The sequence below is a fragment of the Sipha flava genome, unplaced genomic scaffold (assembly GCF_003268045.1).
Source record: "Sipha flava isolate LNK unplaced genomic scaffold, YSA_version1 0_pilon_pilon, whole genome shotgun sequence".
Classification (NCBI taxonomy): Eukaryota; Metazoa; Arthropoda; class Insecta; order Hemiptera; family Aphididae; genus Sipha; species Sipha flava.
The window spans coordinates 4,116,048-4,130,411 of NW_020271713.1; the positions used below are offsets into that span (position 1 = coordinate 4,116,048).

General features: G+C 28.5%; 2 protein-coding genes across 2 annotated transcripts in view; one reads left to right on the top strand and one right to left on the bottom strand.

Annotated features, from left to right (window-relative positions):
- The window catches only part of LOC112687265 (RNA pseudouridylate synthase domain-containing protein 2-like), a 403,559-nt gene that overhangs the window by 27,958 nt on the left and 361,237 nt on the right, over positions 1–14,364 (top strand). The window lies entirely within an intron of this gene.
- LOC112694277 lies at positions 12,252–12,707 on the bottom strand. Its single transcript, XM_025569704.1, has one exon. It carries the CDS (start codon positions 12,705–12,707, stop codon positions 12,252–12,254), a length of 456 nt encoding a protein of 151 aa, XP_025425489.1.

Below are 14,364 nucleotides of genomic sequence, written 5' to 3' on the forward strand. Positions count from 1 at the left end.
TTTTGGTAATAATATATCTTCTACAGTCTTCTATGTCACACCATTTATCCAAAATAAACTTGAAATAATGAATATAAAAACAATTAATTTAATTACTGATTAGATACTTGAATTTTACGCATTCAAATTTTGGTTGTTTGCTTTAGAATACAAAATTAAAAATGTATCAACAAAATTGTAAACAAATTTATACAATAATTAAGTTCAAAAATGCAGAATTGAAATGTTATGCAAAATATTATAGGATTTAAATAATTGTATAAAAAGAGAATGATTTTTTCGAAAATTAAGTTACTACAATAGGGTTTGATGTTGGATTGATGTTATTTTAGAAATATATTATTCCTCGTGTTAAATTTCCAAAAACGTATCGTGACGTATGGATTTTAGTAGTACTCCTGTGAACGGTAGTGAAAAAATCAGCAAGCGCGATAAAAAATATTGTCCTCTGAAACGACCGATAAGAATGAAAAAATACAATTAAAAATTCCTACCAGAAGCGTTTTTTCCACTCAAGTGGAAAAAAGTCCCCGGTAACTATAGTTGTATTTTCTTCGACGTAGACGCGTGTTACGTATTACACCACCATCGCTGTGTTCGCTTACATGTCGTGTAGGTTGGTCAGATGTACGCACACACATACGTGCTATAAATACAATCGATAGGTCGAAAAATAAAAACAAGAAGATAAAAATCCCTCATACACGCGTATTGGTGTGTTATTGTGAGAGCAATGAAGTTATTAGTTGTTTAATTTGTATATTTTTTGTAGATTTTCATCAGTTTGCTTAACTAATCAGCTAAATGATCTTAAAATGTGTTATGCTTAAATATTAATACAGATACAATTTTTTTATTGTAATAAAATTCAGTTTTGAAAAAAATGTTTCCTAAGCAGACGGTTTGGTTTAATACTGAGCTAATACCTATCTTATATTATACTCACCGGATAATGTACTGCACCGAACCGTTTTATATGCAAATCGCTGGGAAATAACGGCGATGCGTCTGCACAGAATATTATTAGGCTGTGTACACTTTTTAAGTCTTGAAGCTTTCGCAAAAGAAAAATTGGTACAACGATTAAGCGGTTAACGAACTGCAATAAAACGAATTGTAAAAATATCAAAGGGAGTTATCTCGCATGAACGATATTCAGTATAATAGTTCTTTTCACTCGGTAAATTATAATAATGTTGTAGGTACAATTGTATTACGTTATATTTTATTGCTGATCGCGTGTTTCCGCATCATGAGACGTATTCTCAGTGGTCGAAATGGCTCAAGATAAGTGGAGGGATGCCTTACAATTCAAATTTCCTGATATTATCATAACATTCTTCACACCTTGTGTACCTATAATACATTTTTTTTTTTTTATAGTTCACATAAGGTATATTCTTAGTCCAAGGCTCTAAATACGGGTATAATATGGGTTGCGAAACGGCTTATACTAAACAACACGATGAGCCGGGCGCCTGGGTCTGAATGTTAAAAACAATTATTTTCACCGAAAAAAAATAATTTCTTATATATAAATATAAAAATGATAATAAGTATATAATTTTAAAATAAAAGTCTTAGGAGGAATGCGTTATTCTAGACAAAACAAGTAGAGGGATGAAAACTGTAAATACAAAAAAGTAGAGGGATGCCATCCCTCCGTATCCCCACCACTTCGAGCACTGCGTATTCTATTATATTATAATTATAATACGATGCTACGTGCAGATCTTACGGATGATGCATAGTCATAGAAATATTTTTTTAGTATTTGTTTTTGATTATTCAAGAGTACGTATTACAAAAGACACCGGTACTAAAAAGTTCGTTGGGTTTTACTAATGCGCGTGAAACACTCGAAAAATTATTGCGATGAGGAAAGTATTTTCTTGGTATTGTGTAATTTTATGACGCTAAGATATTGATTTCGCACAATTATAATGTACAATATGAAAAGTATGACCAAAACTTATTCGTACGAGATTGATAAAATATTTGATTATGAAAAATTGCAAGTTAGACACATATACGATACAAATACATATACTTCATATACACAACATAAAATTATTTGCAGAAATAAATAGAATTTCAACCTATAATTTTTGTCTTAAAAATGACTATAGAAACCAAACATTTGAAAATTTACGATTTCACATTGTTTTTAAAACGAAATAATAAATAGGATAGCGCATCATATCATGTGACGTTTAAACCAAAATAGTTACATATAGGGCTGGGGATTTTGATGCAAATGGATCTTTTTTTCTAATGTCCAATCACGTAGATCAGTAAATAGAAAATATATTTTAAGTGATACTGATTAATTTAATTTAGTTTTTATGTTGCATTTTTTCGCATTTTATGACAAATTTAACTTGATGTGCATTTTTAAGGCATATTTTATTGTTTTTATGTAATTTTAAGTTTTAAGAGCATGTTTCAAAATGTATTTATTTGTTCTTAAATATTAGGGATTTGATTACGTATTTTGGCGTTTGTTCGTTTAAAACTTGCACGTTTAGTAGGTAATCTACTTAATTGATAAACTAATAAATACGAACATATCGGCCCATGTACATACTTGTATTTTATTGAAAATTGAACAAAATTAAAATAGTCGAAGGAAATTTTTCTATTTGCAAAGTCTAATGATGATCAAATTTTAATAAAGTTAAACAAAATGTAAATATTAAACAAAAAAGTACCTATTTTAATATTATTATGTTAAATAAATATAATTATATATGTTTTGTAACATTATTTTCATAATATTGTTTTTAAATTATAATAAATACATTTTTTAACGCATTATTATGGTGCATTTTTTATAATTTTTATAGAATTTTTTTATTTTTTAGAGCATTTATACTATAAATATATTTAGTAAAATAAATTAGAATTAGAGTAATAATATTATGTGGACTAACGTGCATAGAGGACGTGAGAAAAAAATGGTTATTTTTGAACGATAAATTTTAAACTTATCCATTCATCGGTAACGGCAGTAAATGTGGTGACTTCACCCGACAAGTCATAAATTATTAAAGAATACGAGAAATTTCTCTTAGTCCGTTGTATTTGTTCCATTTCCTTTTCACGCATCGTTGACATGCGTAACCTTTGGACGCTACTCGATACATTCTGTAGTGTAAGTACACATTAGCCAGGTACTGTATTACATTTGTGTTTTGCAGAAAAAAAGTCCTGAGGTAAAAAGCACGTGCAACTGAAAATTAGAGTTTTTTTTTTTTTTATATAAAGTAAAAATTAAATTACAATTTCCTAAGTTTTTAATTTTTCATTTATCTATCACAAAATGTATAAAAGTTAGATTAAAAGTTAAACGATTACACACATTTTGTATAACTACTGTACCAAATATCTATATAATATTGTTATGTTATTTTTATGTATAACTATCGCTTTTTCTTTTTAAGTAAAGTGGTGAATTTTTGACTTTTTTGTTTAGGGCACGATTAAAGATAATCATAGTCGTGTATTACGGGTATGGACCAATTGCGTCTAAAAAAGAGTTTTTGTTTAGGGTCAATGTATAAAATGCGTTCCATATATTTTACGGTCAATATTCCAATTGTGTTATTCAATTTTGTTTACCTTCACATATGAAAATGTTGTTGATAAATTGATTAATAACTGTAAAAAGGTTTAAATGTAAATTATAATGTGACTGGTATAACTTTAAGTTTGAATTTATTTAATTATATTATGTTATCTCACAAAAAAAAAAAAAAAAATTAGTGTATTATTTATTTTCATTATATTTATAAATAACTTAATTTTTAATAATTGACGATCAAAAAGTAACTTGTTAAATGTGAAGAAAAAAAAATTATTAATTTATAATGTATTAAGTATCTGTAATCGAACAATAATCAGTTAGTGTATAAATTTATTATATAATTATAACTAACTAATAAGTTTTTTTTGGGTATTGTAAAATGTTTAGAGCACAATTGGTAAATTCCCGTGTATACATGTTGTTGGTTAATTTAAGACCACAGTATAAAAGACTTTTCTCAAAATAAATAAATATGTAAGCATATACTTGATTTCGTCAAGATAAACGCAATATTATTTTAAACGCAAATATTTTTATAAATCATAATCAAAAATATAAAGTTCAATATTATTTATTCTTATAGGAGACAAATGCCAAACTTCTAGTAATATTCGATATGGTATATGTTGAATTATGAATTAGTGTGGATATGGTAATATAAAATTTAAAAGAAGTATTGTCACGTTTAAAGCTTATAAAGTTTATAGTTTTACTTATACGTAACTTATAGGATTACTTTTATGAATTTAAAGATCTTGTATATTCTTTATTGTAAAATAATTCAGAGAACGTAAATTAAGACGAAAATGCCTGTATATATATATATATTCTATCTATGAATCTAAGAAATAGATATTTTGATCGATATAACACTAAGTACAGGTACAGAAACTGGTCAAAGCACTCCACGAAGAAATGTAACACCATTAGACGATGTATGTAATAACCATGGTTTCCTTCTAACGAAAATATAAGCGTCTTAGATTTACATTGTTTTATGTATGTTTAAGATACGTATACTCGTATATTCTGTCAATATAATATTATAACAGTATGAAATACTAAACCAAATCGCGGTTTATGTTTTATTCCTCCGGACGGTTAGGTAAGCAATGGTCGTTGTAGTTTTGTGTGTTATGCCAAAACAAATAGTCTATGGCTCATATGTATTTATTAATAATTCACAAAGTTATATAAGATAAACGAAAAAAATAAATGTTCAACACTTTAATATTAAAAATATATCGTACATCGTTATACTTACACGTCGAACTATACTTTTTTCTCTTAGAAATTATCGATTGGAATTTTAGTTCTCTTCGTGAACTGTCTTCTATAACTATGTTTACGCGATCAACCGCGAGATATAGAACCTGCTGTCGACTAAATGCGATTTTCACCCGTCGTCACTGCACCCGGTGCATTGAGAATCATGATCCTAATAATGATACGTAATATTATGAAGATAAAGTGAATGATATTCGTATGTGCGGTATTTTTTCATCTTTCGTATGTTAGTTATATCGCTTTCACGTTTATTACTCATGTTATATACATAATGTTTATAGTACATGTAAACCGTATATAATAGAGTATAATATTTAGGCTCATGTTTTGTCCTCTTATTATCTTCGTTTTCCGCTTTATTTCATTTTTATTTATATAATATGTTTATTTATTTATTTAATTTATTGCATTGATTTTATATCTAAGACATTATAGCATTATAGTATGACAATTATTAATTATTTAAAATACAAATATAAAAATAAATAAATAATTAAATAAAAATTAAATAGTAAATACAATTTTGTAAATGTGGAAACCAGCGTTGGAGATTGAATTAATGATGAGCGCAATGACGGAGGAGATCGAGAATTGAGGAGAAGGATAATATCAGAAAAGGTATATATTCAATATTTTAATTGTGGTGTTTGATATGTTATGTGGACGATATAACAGCAATTAACTGTAGCTCTAATTTTCTCATGTTATACATAAACATAGTTATCGGAAAAATTTTAGGTTTCCGTTCTCGCCTGCCCTTAAACAAGCTGCTCGTTTGTTTTAGTATCACTGAAAAATATCACTGTATAAATATAATAATTTTATGAACTATAACGTAGCATTTATACAGTTAACTCCAACCGGAAGGGAGGTTCATCGCTATAGTTTTTTCACGTAAAACCGAAATTTGTAAAACAGTAAACAGTCAATACTCGTGTTATCATATCAGCTCTACAGGTTATTTTAATTTTAAAAATTACTTCCATATCTAAAATATACTAATAATTAAGTTATATATTTTTTTAATATTTTATCATTAAAAGTAATGATTACTATTTGAACGATTTATTTTAATAAATCAATTCGTAATTTATATAAATCGTTAAATTAATCTCACTAAAAATTAAGAAATATAATCATACTTGTTAAATGGACGGTACATTTGCAGTGTTCTGCTATAATTTTATATTATTTATTCAATTAAAGAAATATCGGAATATATCAATAAATATTATGGCTATATAATAGTTTATGAGTACCTATTTAATATCATACATAAGATATTAAACGTTGTTTTATCATTTTTATATACATCGTAATTCTTCGATCTTAAATTGTAACAACCTCCTGGAAACCACCAATTGTTGCAACAGTGACACACATCGGTCCCTGTATTATATTACTTTTCTTTGACACTTACCTCGAATTCTCCGACTCAAATTTCTCATCTGAGTGCAGTATAATATTTTCTAACAAGTATATAATATAGGTGAGTAGGTGCCTGTATGTATCGTTCCTCACGTAGGGGCATTTTCGAGGGCAATTTAACTTTGAACAATATTATTGTCGCATCGTATTCTACCAATTTTATCTTGTATACGCAAGTGCACGTCCATCTGCTATATGTGTCGTATAATAAACTATACATCAGCATCATGTAGGTTATAATATACTGTGCTGTTTAACGTTTAACGATTCTGTTTTGTAAGCCTATATCGACGTTTCGATATCCTAACTTGCGCTACAGCGATTAGAAGCTCGCACGATATTTTCGTGTTTAAACATTTATCCTCCCTACCGAATCATTCAGTCATCGATACATCTTCTGCACTGTGGATTCGACTCGAACATTTCAAAAGGTTCGTGCACGAGTTGTAGATATTATACGCCAACGATTCCGAATCCACGCGGTATACTACCTATCCTCGGTTTTATATTGTACACAAATGTCGACGTTGTGTTCGTTATTAATTGCATCAGTTGTACCATATAATTTTGCATGCACGCACGTAAACCAAGTTCATACACTATAAATTGTATAGTTATTTTTTTGATTTTTTCGTTCCAAGTATCTTATAACATGTTAATAAAAACATGTATTTGATTGGCTATTTTAAAATACATTCTTCGTGTTTCGGTATATTGCATATTTTGATTATTTGTTTAAATTTTATCTATGATCAATAATAAAGTTATAATATATAACCTACCAAAATTGCGAGGTATTAGAGTAGATACGCTAAGTACAACATATATTATGCTAAAAATAATATGTTCCTTAGCGTGTATCTCACCATGTTACTTAATCCTCTACAGCTTGATATAATTCCTCCGTATGCGCATTTTTGGCTGATCACGCACGTCAGCTGCAAATTATTTTCTGGAACGATGCACACGATGTTTTAATTCACTTTTTATTAAGACTTATCTTTTAAAACCGCAAATTAAATTATCGCGAAAGTGCGTGCATTATACATTGCCGTATTATATATTGTTTGAGGTTTAGGATCAAATTCAAATCGTCAAATTAGCTATAACAGTATTATTATGACCCGTGGTACTAAAATATGAATATAAGTAAAAGTATAAACATTTAAATATCAAATTGATCGTTTTAATTAAACCATAATGAGTGCATGAATAAATATTTCAAAAGATACGGTACTTACTACTAAATATAAATAAATATAATAATATAGTTTTAAATATTTTTTTATTATGTTAAATTATTTGTGCTATACATTTATTAATAAGTAATCATTTAATAGTAATAATTTTTTATAATAATTGTATTACTAACTATTTTTGTTCACTACTCGTACGTCATTATCTAATAATTCAACAGTTGGAATTTATTCACTTTTTAGAGTTCTTTGATTATAATATAAATTAATTAAATTAAAATAGGTAAGTATAAATGTTGCATTGTATATTTTATACTCTGATAAAAGTACAAAAAACTGTTTATTACTATTTAAGATATAAGAAAAAACAAATCACGCTTTATGTGTTTCCTATACCAATTAAAAAAAGTAGATTTACTTTTTTTAAATTGAGTTAAGTTAATATTTTTTTTTCATGTTAACTTTAAACTTTGAGAATTATATTTATGAAATATGTGTCGTCATCTGTTTCGACGTGAATTACAATAATTGTACACTGTAACGTGATAAATTTACAGGATACAAGACATCTGTTATTATAATTATCGAACATTCTAAGTGAATTACAATGGTCTTATATTTGGTTTTATACATTTTGGGGATCAACAACATTTTTTTGCCTTCTGAAAAATTTAACAACAATATGCCATTTAAAAATCAAAAACCAGTAAGGTTATAATAACGCACAGAACAATAGAATGAAAAGAAATTATAAACATTTCGTTCAAAAAAGAAACGTTGACAGTTTTTGTGTATGTTAGAGAGGGGGATATTGAATTTATATGAATTCAGAAATAATCGTTGATGTTTCGCGTTTAATATATATGATGACTCCGCTTGAACAGACAGTGAAAAGCGGTACGTGCTGCAAAAGGTATACATTTTCTTACAAAACAATTACTATGCAATTGCGATATTCATCGGGGTTTGTTGAAGCCGCCGATAACAGACCATATTATACGCCACGTAGGTACGTGATGGCGTGCGTGTCCGAATAAAAGAAATGAGGCGTATATTTATGAAATATAATATAATATAAATATACAAGGAACAAAAAAATATTGACTACAATGACAATGATAGTAATGAAAAAATACCCCAGATCATCGATGACGATATATATTTTTGATTACATGCGGTCGCGGGACGAAAAACTTTAATTTTGAGTACATAAATGCATGCTTATTTAGACATTTTTTAAGGCATGAACTTACGAGCTCTTATTAGCTATTTGTAGAAACTATTTAGCTCAAGAATTACAAAGAGTATATGTACATGGTACCATAATTTGATTAAATAAGAAAATTTCGGTAAGTAGGTACATAATTAGAGAAAAGGAAAAAAAATTAATAATAATGTTCATAATAATAATAATAACAACGTCAATATTCATTACTTGTATATTATATTGCATGTATATATATGCGCAGGCAGACATGGCACTAGAATTTTTTCCTAGGGGCTAAGGTTTTTTCAATAAATACTGAGGTAATTTAAATAAAATATAAATATTTTCGTGTCATATAACATAATATAGCTATTATTATTTTCATAACATACAACCACAATTAAATGAAAACGAACAAATAGTAATAAACCATAAGTAAATAAGTAAAATACATGTATACAATTCAGAGTCTATCCAAAAACTTAAAACACAAATCTTCGTAAATACGAAAGTATTTACATAAATTACAAATTTTTAAAAAGTATATTTCATAAAATCTTTGATATGGCTCTTTTAAAAATAATGTATTATGACCTTATTATATCATATATATTTTTCAGTGGAGGCTGGTGAAGAGGCTGAACTGTTTTCTGGAGGACTAGACCCTTGTTTCCCTTTGGTACCGTGCCTGTGCGCAGGTGTGATTTTTCAACTAATATTTTAAGGAGTTTACCAATTGCGCTTAAAACATTTTACAATACCCAAGGAAAACTTATTAATTGGTTATAATTATATAATAAATAAATACACTAACCAATATTGGTTCGATTATAAATACTTAATATAATATAAATAAATAAATTAAAATTTAAAGTTATACCAATATCCACCTTTAAACTTTTTTACAATAATAAATCAATTTTATTAACAATATTTTCATGTTTGAAGATAGGAAAATTTGAATAGCGTAATTGTTATATTGACCGTAATATATATGGAGCGCAATTGGTGCATTGATCTTAAATAAAAATTATTTTTTGGCGCAATTGATCCATGCCCCTATTTTAATGCTTAGATGAAATTCAATCTTGTATATGTTCATGTTATTGGGAGATTTTTTAATATCAACAATAAGTAGAGGTAGAATAAAACTATCCGAAATTTAACGTTGATGACAAATTAGATATTGATGACATGGTGTCCCAAATCTGAGAGACTGGAAATGATGTCATGTGATGTGATCGGGTGGAGATTTCGAATAACAACCTGTAAAGGACAAATATCATTGGACTGATAGGTATGACAACTGGCGTTGATTTTCATTCAATGAGATATAAATAAATTATAATACTCACGGAAATGCATGCGAACGATAAAATATGAAGTTTTTGATTTAAAGACGATACTCGTATTTGTAGCATTTAGTACGGATTTCAAATTTGAAATGAAAACGGAGATATTACTTACATTTATAACGTAAACTTGCAGTGGTTTTAGTGTAGTGTTGCTATTACAGTTTAGAACTTCGTTAAAAGGTGTATTCTAGTCAGCGTCATTATATTTAGCAAGAATAGAAAATCGATTTTGACTTGTGAATAGTTTGGTTTTTTTTGTGCTCTACCTATAATAAAAGAGAAGATGTAGAGAAATTTTTTTTATTAGATCTCGATCTATGTTTTAAGGCTTGGTTACCTCAAAAGATTTTACCAGTAGTTACATTTTCGTTTTGTTGAGACGACATAATTAAAGTAAACTGGGATTAGATAAGAGAGTAATGAGCAATTATTAAAATTAATGTGTGTTACACACGTAACGGCGATCGAAACCAAACTGGAAATACAATTTAATTATAACCTATTGGGAAATTCTAAAAATATTGTACTTGGAATTATTTTAAAAAACTGTTGATAAGTATTTATCATTTTAGATAGAACATCGGTTTCTTACCTGGGGTTCGCGTACCCCTAAAGGTATGCGAAATTATCTTAAGGGGTACGTAAAAATAAATTAAGTAATGGCGAAAAATTTTGAATTTTTTTATGATAAAAAAAAATATTATTTAGTTAAATTTAAACAGTTCAAAGAAAGTATTAAAAAAAACATTAATTAGATCATAAAAATCTGGGCCTGCATAGGTCTGTGATTCATGGGTAAATGGTTGACAAACCTAAGCGTAATTTACTTTCAATATCTTTTTATGTTTTTTATTATTTCCAATGTCGAAAATGGGGATTGACATATTCATGATGTTGAAAAAAAAGCAAAATTTTCAATTTTTATCTATTCATTCCGGTGTATTCATTTTGCAGAGAAATCCAAAATAAAACATTTTATTTTTATTTTTATTTTTATATTTCAACTCCTGACGGCAGTTTTACAATGAAAATATTAATAATATAAAGATAACAATTTTATTACATTACGTTACAAGAAATTCACAATAGGTACTATGATTATATAAAGAGTAGTAGAATAAACATATGTAAACATAAAGATAATATATGTAAGAAAAAAAAAGACAATTTTAAATTAGAATGAATTAAGATAAATTTAGTACACAAGTATACATAGAAGCCTCGGTACGTGAAATGATACCCTACTAAGTAAGCGAGTCACATCAATACTACCGTGAACTAGATTAATTATAAATTTTGTGTCTCAAATCTTTCTTCTAGTTATCCAGGTTAGGCAAATTCAAATATTTGGAAACTAGTGTATAATCATGTGGAGGGTGAGAACACGACCTACGTATGAAAAAAAGCGTTTTTGAACCCTCTCAAGTTTCTGGGAATCTATTTGTCTGTTGGGAGACCATATCACAGATCCGTACTCTAAGATTGATCGCACTAATGAGGTGAATAACTTTCTAAGGCAATTAGCATGGTTGAAATTAAATGTGCTTCGATGAATAAAGGTTAACGTACGTAAAGCTTTGCAAGTAATAATCTCAATATGATATTTAAACGATAAAGATGGCATTAAGTTAAAACCTAGGTTATCTACCTGCTCTACACGAAGTAAATGTTCATTTCGGATTAAATAATCAAAATTAATTTTATTTCGTGCTCTGTAGAATGACATTACTTTACATTTATTCATGTTTAAGGAGAGCCCTACCATATCACATCAGTCCACCAATTTAGATATAGTAGTCTGCAGTGTGTTGCAGTCATCAGAGGTATTAATTTTATGAAAAATCTTCGCATAATCTGCAAATAAAAGAATTCTACATGGTGAAACAACCTTTGATATAGCGTTTATCAAAATATTGAATAAGAGCGGTGATAAATGTCCACCATGTGGTACGCCTGATATGACTTTTACATAGTCTGATTTATTTTGAAATAAGTTTACGAATTGAGATCTGCCAGTTAGGTATGATTAAAACCATGACAATAACGGATATTCTACACCTAATTGGTCCAACATATGGATTAATGCTGTATGATCGACCGCATCGAATGCTTTTGAGAAATCTATATATATGGCATATGAGTTTTGATGAGTTTCAAATGCATCTAAAGTGAAAGAGGTAAAATCTATTATATTAGTGGTTTCCCATGTTGGTCAATGGATAATATTGATGTAAACTGTTGTTCAATTTTCTTGAGATTTTCTTGTAATTAGTAATGTCGGTGGGATCACCTGATTTGAAGATTGATATAATTCGGCTGATTTTCCAAACTGCAGGGAAAGTTCTTTGTAGGAGAGATTTATTAAATAACAATGTAAGAAGGGTACTTAATGCTATTTGACAATTGAAAAGCAGAATAGCAGCTATGTCATCCGGACCTTTACTGCGAGTTGAAGACAAACTATTTAATCCATTAATTACATAATCTTCAGAGAACATGATCATAGAGGGTAAATGAGAATAATGTTCAATTGAGATGCTTGCTAGATTATTCGGGTTTAAATTGATAGTTTTATATACCAATGAGAAGTAGGAAGCAAAAAGTCCGGAAGTCTGTGCTATAGTCACTACTTCTGTATCTAGATGCATTTCTTCTGGAATAATTGAGTTTTTCCTTTTGTTCTGTATGTATTCCCAAAAATTTTTCAGGTTCGATTCAAGACTAACCTGGGTATTATTAATATATGATCTTAGAGATATTTTTGAAACTAATTTACATTGTGCTAGTAAATTTGAAAAAAATTGATAATCAGATTGTGAACCTGTTGTTTTATATATGTAACGATTGGTTATGAACTAAAAAAAAACAACCTTTTGTTTTTTAGTCATAAACACGTACTTTATTAGAGTATTATATCATAATAATAATAATAATAATATATTTTTAATAACAAAGATTTCATAATATCGGACATGACATACAAATATAATCCAATACTTATATAGTTACTAACCACTGTTAGTGCAGGCGATAATACGGATAAATCGTATCTCGTACACAAGTAGTAGTACTATTTACAATATGAGAAGTGATAAATTAAGATAATAACAAAATATATGAGTATGGTACTATTATTTGGAAGCAATAGCTTAACACATACTTGTTCTACATTATTATGTTGTGGATATAACTATTGATCTGAGTGATTTTTCGTCATCAATAAGCACCCACCCCCACGTGTTTTACTACTGGTATTTTTATTCCTTTCATATCTAAATATTAAAAAATTACTGGGAAAGAATTCAGCAATCGATATCTCATCTGAGAGCCAAGTTTCAGTTAGTACAAAGACATCGTATTGAAATAATATTATATTTGAGCTAAAGTTGAAAATCTTAGTTCGGAGGCCACACATATTCTGATAGTAGATATTAAGATTATTATTAACAGTATTATGGATAGGATTATTTACAATTAGGTTATGCTGCGTATCAAGCACAACCAGTGTTGTGGAATGGCTATATACATTTCGATAATAATTCACAAAGTCAAAATAGTATATAATAGACATAGAGTATAGACATAAATTACATGTAGTTTGAAAATTGACATGAGAGTGGCATTGATCTATGAATGGGTTTATTGGGCCAGGTATAGCTAGTTTTTTGATTTGGACGCAAGTCTGAAGCAATGATAGGCGTACCATTTCAATGTTTTATGAAAATGTTAGATTCACCGTTTTTCTTTCGTTCTTCAAGTTCCTTGTATATTTGTCTGATGGCACTGCGTTCAAGTAATGTAGGATCCCAAAAGAATGATATTGACGACATAGGATTTTTTTGGATTACATGACCTTTTACCAAAATTGAAATCGGCAATGACACGAAGAGTAATATCTTTAGAAGTTAGAATAACTTTTAATGGTCTTGGTCTATTATCATTTATGTGGCCAAGTCTAATTAATTTTAAGTTCGTTGGAAGAGATATAGAAAAAGACTGAGTGATTTTGTTAAGCTGGTCCAGACTATAAGCATTTTTTTCAGCCGGTATTAACGATGAACTTTCATTGAGGCCATGAACAATAAAATTTTGAGAGCATTTTTCGCGTTCAGCCATTTCAGTTATCAAGATTGGCAAAGAATCTGTGTTAGATGAGGAAACATTAGTAGTTTCAAGTACAATCACTCTATTGCGTAGGGAGTCAATTTCTTTAAGAAGAGCAATATTCTCTGCTTTGAGGCTAGAAACTTGATTAAATAGACCCTGGAAATCGTTTCGTGGATCAGCAAATTGTGTTGACTGTGA

Excerpts from the sequence above, each read along its gene's own strand:
- LOC112694277 (XM_025569704.1), bottom strand. The coding sequence starts at position 12,707 with ATGCATCTAGATACAGAAGTAGTGACTATAGCACAGACTTCCGGACTT.